General features: G+C 32.8%; 2 protein-coding genes across 3 annotated transcripts; one reads left to right on the top strand and one right to left on the bottom strand.

The window, feature by feature from the left end:
* Positions 1-223: 223 nt before the first annotated feature.
* LOC123196893 lies at positions 224-2,628 on the top strand. The gene is made up of 2 exons (XM_044611040.1): positions 224-408; positions 1,880-2,628. The coding sequence occupies exons 1-2, from the start codon at positions 380-382 to the stop codon at positions 2,541-2,543; spliced, it is 693 nt and encodes a 230-aa protein (XP_044466975.1). The 5' UTR covers positions 224-379; the 3' UTR covers positions 2,544-2,628.
* Positions 2,629-3,918: 1,290 nt separating this feature from the next.
* Positions 3,919-6,370, bottom strand: LOC123195745 (protein IQ-DOMAIN 13-like). 2 transcript variants are annotated; one of them, XM_044609566.1, is made up of 5 exons: positions 6,036-6,367; positions 5,201-5,289; positions 4,856-4,953; positions 4,397-4,771; positions 3,919-4,144 (listed from the first exon to the last, which is right to left on the bottom strand). In XM_044609566.1, exons 2-5 carry the CDS (start codon positions 5,220-5,222, stop codon positions 3,956-3,958), a joined length of 684 nt encoding a protein of 227 aa, XP_044465501.1. In that variant the 5' UTR covers positions 5,223-5,289; positions 6,036-6,367; the 3' UTR covers positions 3,919-3,955. The 2 variants fall into 2 exon arrangements, with proteins under 2 accessions (XP_044465501.1, XP_044465502.1); XM_044609567.1 differs by lacking the exon at positions 5,201-5,289 and having other exon boundaries at positions 6,036-6,370.
* Between the last annotated feature and the right edge of the window lie 754 nt (positions 6,371-7,124).

The following is a 7,124-nucleotide window of genomic DNA, read 5'->3' as shown; positions in this document are numbered from 1 at the left end:
TGACCTTCCAACCTTTTCACTCACCGGAATTGACTAACAAAAGTAAACGACAGGTGAAAATCTAGCTTTTTGAAACTTAATAGGTAGAAACTTCTCATTTTAACAAACCTTGGGTGGGCCATGTCTTTTGCCTTAAAGAAGAGATTTTAATAATGAGAAAATAAATTATTAAAAAAATAAAAAAGAATAAGTAAATTGCATGACAACCCCATCATCTGTCACTCACAAAATTGAACCCAAAAAAGCTTAGCCATCTTCTCTTCCTTCTTCTCCTCCTCCTCCTCCCCCTCCTTCTTCCTCTTCTTCTCTCCATTTGCCAAATGAAACTTCTTTGCTCTTTTGATTCCTCATTTTCATTCTCCACAAAATTTTTTTGTTCATGCAAGATCCAAAGAGCTCTCACTCAAGGTATGCCCCCTCTCCTTGCCTCTCTCTCTCTCTCTCTCTCTCTCTCTCTCTTATCTCTTACAACAAAAAATCAAACTCATTTTCACATGCAAGCAAGAGGGTATTATACATTATAAGATTTGTGACAATCACTTTCGAATCAATAGTTCATGTTAGTTAGATAATAGTATCCGATCAATCGCTTAACGTTAATTAACTTCTAGATTATTGATAATTTTGTTCGTTTATTTTTTTTCTTTATTTACTATTGGTATGCATATCATTGGTTTCTTTTACCTGCTGGAAGAGGTGTGTGTGTGTGTGTGTGTACTTTTTTATTTTTGGTATGTGAGTAAATTCTCTTATTTGCATGAATTTTTTTCTTTGATAATATTTGATGAATTATATGAAATTAATTACTAAATATTATAAATAAGAGTTTATAATATATAATTTAAATTATATTCTAAACATCCTGTCTGCCACTTATAAACATCATAATTGTCGACTGCTATAATTTTATATTTTGTATTTTTTAAAAAATAAAAGCATTGTAATTGTTCATTGATGGGCCAATTTCCACTATGCGGGTTACCTCGTTTGGACAACCATTTTAAAATTTTATTTTTTTTAAATAATAAATTCTTTGTCTTCTTATCATTGTTTTGAAAATCAAACCAAGCCAATCGAGAACTGGGGCAAGCCTTGCATGCCCTAAAATTGAATTTGGCTTGTAGACTCAGGTGAACTACAATCGAATCATTAGAACTATCCTGATTTGTGGTTTCACTAATAGGTTTCCTTGATCGAACCCTTGTTCGGATGTCAACATAAGAGTAATTTTTCATGTACTAATAGTTGATTATTGATGGATACCAACAAGTAAATATGTTATTTTATCATAAAATGATTTTGAATTAGGGATAAATAATTAAATTATTTTATCACATTGTAACACATCAATTATTAGTACCCTTTAACATATTATTCTTTAGGTCATCATATATATATATATATACACACACACACACACTAAATTATTTAGTTGTCTAGGATTAAAGAGATAATTAAAATAAAATTTATTATCAATTAGGGAATAATTGATCAATAAAACTTTGACCTGGTCTAAAATTATTGTTAATAATCTTAGTCTTCTTAAACGAATCAACATATTTATTGAATTTTTAGCCTTACTAAACTTGGAATTGAGCTGTAACTTTATAACCAAATGGGCATATTATTAGAACTCAAATTTCATATAAATAACACAAGAAAATATTATTTTTTGCAATTTATTTAATTATTTATTTATTTATATTGCATAGTGAAATTAATCCAAAATTCTACATGAAATGTCTCTCAAAAGCTCCTCTGAACGTTCATTTTCTGGCATTATTTTTGCTCCAATTTCTGTAATTCAGTTCAAAAAGAAAGTTCCCATTTCTGTCCCTCGGAAAATAATTTCTGACATGAAAATTTTCGGAAATTCCAGGAAACGCTGGTACCAAAAAGCAATGGACATGGCAACTCACCAATGGAAAACAATTTCCAGGCCTTCAGAAATTCCTGCAACAATGGCAGAAAATCCCAAACTTTTGAAGCAAAATAACATTTCTACCAATTCCAAGTCCATTGATCACAATCCTGGAGCAAATTGCACTCTCTGGAAGGCAGTTTCCAGGGGCCCCGCAGAACTTCCTGGAAATGGTAATAATAATAATAATCGAGCTTCAGGAAAGCTGAGGAAGTGTACATCTCTTAGAGTTGCCACGTCGTTCACTCGCGTATGTTTGTGCGGTCCGATTTCGTCCTACAACGAGGTTTTCCGAGCCGATGTTCCTCCCCGGAGAAGTTACAGCTATCCCAGGTCGAAGGCGTTTCCTGGAAACTCATATCAAGACAGGACCAGTAATGGCATTCCAGGGAGCTTCACGAGTAGGCTGAGCACCGAAGGAAGACGGGTTTTCCGAGGAAAATCGTTGACAGACGATGTTTTTATGAGAAGATTTGTGGTAGAAGAAGAAGCCATGATGCAAGTAAGGAGGAGAAATCAGATGGAAGTTATAAGGAGAAGAAGTATGATGAGAAGGAAGAAGCTTGGGCCAAGTCCTTTGAGCAAAATGATTTTGGCTGAAGAAGAACAAGATCAGAATTGAAAGAGGATTTTTTTTTTAAAATTTTATCATTGTTTTGAGGCTTAATTTAAATTATTGGTTCATGGTTTGTCCTTAGTTGATTTAATCATGTGGCATTATTTTTTATTTCAAGCTCTCACTCGAACAAACCCCACCTTGACATAGGTATGAATCTAAAAGAATCAATTAAAAATCATTTTGAATAAAAATTATTCAAGTTTTAAACTCAACATGATCGAAAAATTTATTATAGGTTAGGGTGTATTTATTAGGTTTTCAAACTTATGAAAGATTATAGAAGTATTTTTACATGTTTTTAAAGTTATAGAGACAAACTCAAATGCGAAAATTTTAATTGAACCGGGTTTTTAAAAAATCTAAGACCTAAACAGGTAAGTAAATTTTAATTGAACCAGGTTTTAAAAAAATCTAAGACCTAAATAGGCAAGTCCGAAGCATAGGTTCAAATTTTTTGTATAGGCTTTTCCTAGAACAAGTCAAGCTCAATTTATTAAGCCAATTGACCGACCAAGTTATATTGGCTAGCAACCACAGCTCCAAAGCTAACCTAACCCATCTTTTTGTTTATAATTTCTAGGTTAGTTAGCCTATACTTCACTCTAGAAGTCCCCCAAAACCAAAAAGAAAAATTGAGCAACTTTGGGAAAAAGTTTAGTTGTTATTTAATCAATATTGCACTTGCCAAGTTAGATAATTTATACGCAATAAAATTATATATACTCAGTTTTGAGTATTCAAATTATAAAATTCGTTCATCGCTTGTTATCACCAAACTCTTGCTAATTACTTCTTATATTTTTCTTTCACTTTAACTGAAATTGTAGTTGAGAGGGTTGTGATATTGAATTTATGAAAGTTTATTTGATTAGAATAATCATATTTATTATATGTGTTTATTTCCAGGTTTCATATGTAGGATCTGTTTGATAATTGTGTATTTTTAACATTTTTTTTAATATAATAATATTTTATACACAATCAATACGTATTAATTGATATAAATAAATTGACTTATTATCATATAATTAAATAATTTTAAATTAGAAATAAAATAAACAAACAACCATATAATAACATAACAGTTTGTTTGTACTATTAACATTTGTTATTTATATATATATAATATTACTCTTTATACCTCTATGAGAGCAGGTCATGCCCAAATCATTTTATGATTCGGCCTAGAGTTGACTGTCATCTTTAATCACTTTTTTTAGGCCAAAGGACTATTTCCCACCCACGGTATGTTAAAATATCAAGTTTTCACCCTTTATCTTTGATAATACCAAACACTCACTCATAACCAGTTAAAATTAACGAAACTCTAACCCCTTAAAATTTTATCTCCTTTTGCCCCCCTAAACTTTAAAAACTAAAAGTTTTCCTAGCTTAAGTTTTAAAAAATAGCAGTTTCACCCTAAGGTTTTTTTTTTTAATCTCCGACGACATCTCCAGCTCCATTTTTTTTTAATCTGACATTGAACCCTCACCAAAAGCTGCATACATTTCATGGCATTCACTGTTTGGCGCTTCACATTCTGTCCTCTCAGTACTCCCTGAAGCCTCACTAGACCCTTCAGAGCTCCAAAGCTTCTCCTAGCCTGCATAAAAAAGTTCAATGTTAGCATTATGGCATTAGTCCAATAGATTCAGAGCGTGATGCTGTCTAGTGGATCTAAACGTATTAACAATCTGAGAGAGATTCATTAACAGGTTCCTCAAGCTATGAGTGTGTACTTGGGAATATTCCAGAAATTTAATATGCATATATGTCAAATTTATCATAAATTGAACCGGCCCAGCAAGGATTGCACTTAATATGATTCAGGTGACAAGGGAAAGTAGGAGCTTACCATATATCCTTTATAGGCTGCTTGAATTTTTGTAGCACAAGCATGGCGGTATCTTAGAGTTGGTTCTGGTCTTTCCCTATGCTGTTGAAGAATTCTTGGTGAAGCAGCTCTTGGAGAAGCAGCCCTTGGAGAAGAAATCCTTTGAGAAGGAACCCTTGGAGAAGCAACTCTTGTAGGCACAAAAGGTGGCGTTCTAGGTTGCTCAGGTGGGGTGGGAGGCCTGAATACTAAGTTATGCTCTCTTTCAGCATCCCCCAAAATTTTCTCAATACTACTTGGTTCTCTAAATAGGGGAATGAAGGAATTGGTTTCTCCACGCCGTAGTTTTGCTAGCCCCTTCTTTTTCTTTTCTTTTGTACTTTTCTTATCTGATTCCTGCAGTATGATCAAGAATTAGCCAAAACATTCACTCTTCCTTTCAACCACTTCACAATACATGCCATAATCAGGATGACTTACATTGGCTAGTTTCTCCTTGGAGTGGGGTAAAAAGATTTTCTTTATTGCAGAAAACCAACTCCCTTTCTTTCCCATATTTTCAGCATTGCTCTTTTGACCTGGATGTGAAAACAAACAAAACAGTTAAGCCTATGCTGCTCTGAGAATATGTATGCAGCATGTGAATGATTGGAATGATAAATCTGCTATCATATGGTAAATCACAAACAAGCAGAAACGCCAGTGAAGATCAAATTAGCCATTGCAGATTTCATAAAGTACACAATAATCCGAACAGTTTATCAACCTAGTAACTGCCAGAAGTTAACATTGTACAGTTAATTAGCCAGAGAGATGAAAAAGTACCAAAACACCACAAGCTTCTCATTATTTTTCAAGCTCTTACGACCCACGAAGTTGTACTCAGCAAGCAGGCATACAAGGCTACGAACCAACTACAAAAACACCAACAACCAATTCCCACATGTAACTCGTCAAAATCCAACTATAAGATTGAACAATAGAATAAATCCAAATCACAGATCTAAGGCAATTCGCCACCACAATCACCACTGCAAAGAACAGAACAAAGAAAACCCTCTTCCGTGGACTCTAAGGATAAGAAGGGAACAGAGGAATCTTCTAACCGGATTCAACGTTTAAAAAATGGAACAACCGTATCCGCCATGTCTCGACATGACACAATCAAGAGAATAAGCCTAAGTTCAAACTTGGTTGTTTATATATGGTTTATAATTGGCGGTCAATCGAATAATTTATCTACAAAATTACACACATACAAGCTTTCGAAGAAGAAGAGTCAAGTTAAACAATCCCATGAAAGTGAAATTCCCACTTGTTTATTAGCAAAAACAAGACCTTTGACAAGATTGATACACTTAATCTGTACAAAGAATTAGTACTTTTAAGAACAAAAGGTTCTATCAGAAACAAATCACCAAAAACTAGGTGTAAAAATTCCAGAATTTTAAACTTTTTGGAGGAAAAACAGTAAATTATTTTTGAGAATTAAATTTTAAAGGATCCAAGATACAGATGAACAATTAAACACCAAAAACCTTATCTTCACCAAACCCAAGACACAATCAAAACAAGCCACGAAAGCTGACATGATCCTAAACAAAATAACCAACAAAAAATTGAAACTTTAACAGAAAAAAAAAATTAACTCATCATGTACCTCATGAGACTTGAAATTTTCCAATTCTACAAAACAAGAGCCTTCAAAAAGCTGAAATTCCCAGAAAAAAGGTAAGGCTTAGACAGCCAAGCTGCTGCCAGCCGGCCAACAAAAGAAGACTCTTTCTTTCTTTTTCTCTCTGTGATTCTTTGTTTCTTCCTTTGTTGCGTTGCTTTTCTTTAGGCTCCTTCCTCTCCTTTACAAAGCAACAACATGGTTTGATAATTCTTTGGCTTTTACATAGAAGATGGTTTGTGTTATGTTACTGTTCACTTTTGTTTTTGTTTTACTTTGAACTGCTTTCTGATTTTTATTTTGCTTCTTAATTGGACCAATTTAACTTTTTTTTTTTTTTTGGTTTTCTTTTCTTTCTCCTTGTGTTCTTCATTTTTTGTTGGATTTATAATAATTCTTTTGGGAGAATTCCTTCCAACCCCTTAAAAGATCGCTTTCCATTCAGAACCCATAATTTTTTGAAGTATTAGAATCCCCCTTATATGAGGCTTGTGATAATTTCTACTCTAGACATTTTGGACTCATGTAATAACTCTACATTAGAAGTGGATTTGAGCAAAATAAAATCAAGTTTGACAATCAGTTCAACTCATTTGAGCTTAAAACGAGTGATCATGAATTAATTTCGAGCTTAAGTAACGTGAATGCTTAGTTCAATTGGCTTACAAATAACTCACATATGCAGATAAAATGATGTTGTCTACAATTATTTTATATTATAAGTGTAGTAGAACAACATAATTTTTTTTGTATAATTTAAAGTTGAGATGCTGTTGTTTTTTGTCCTAAGCCCAATCAAGCCAAGTTTGAGCTTTTATGGAGTGTTTAACTTGAGCTCCTTTCCTTAAAAGAGCATTAAGTTTAGTTTGGACTATATTAATTTGATTTGAATTTATTTCTAATTATAATATATCTAACTCATTTTATAAAAATAGAATATTTTATCGAGTTTGATTTATGAGAAAGGAGCTACAATCTTTGTTGTATTTAAAAAAAAAAACACAAATTCATTTTGGTGTTTAAAATTACTCAACTTCAAGAATTCAATCCATTGCTTTTAGGGGTTTTAAACAT

This window comes from Mangifera indica, chromosome 14 (genome assembly GCF_011075055.1).
Source record: "Mangifera indica cultivar Alphonso chromosome 14, CATAS_Mindica_2.1, whole genome shotgun sequence".
In the NCBI taxonomy this organism is placed as follows: domain Eukaryota; kingdom Viridiplantae; phylum Streptophyta; class Magnoliopsida; order Sapindales; family Anacardiaceae; genus Mangifera; species Mangifera indica.
Note: the sequence above shows the minus strand (reverse complement) of the source record. Positions and strands in the feature narration are given on the sequence as shown.

Coding starts and splice junctions, on each gene's coding strand:
- LOC123196893 (XM_044611040.1), top strand. CDS start 380: ATGCAAGATCCAAAGAGCTCTCACTCAAG. Junction 409..1,879: donor CCAAAGAGCTCTCACTCAAG/GTATGCCCCCTC, acceptor CGGAAATTCCAG/GAAACGCTGGTACCAAAAAG.
- LOC123195745 (XM_044609566.1), bottom strand. CDS start 5,222: ATGAGAAGCTTGTGGTGTTTTG. Junction 4,772..4,855: donor CCAAGGAGAAACTAGCCAAT/GTAAGTCATCCT, acceptor ATCATACTGCAG/GAATCAGATAAGAAAAGTAC. Junction 4,145..4,396: donor CAGCCTATAAAGGATATATG/GTAAGCTCCTAC, acceptor TTTTTTATGCAG/GCTAGGAGAAGCTTTGGAGC.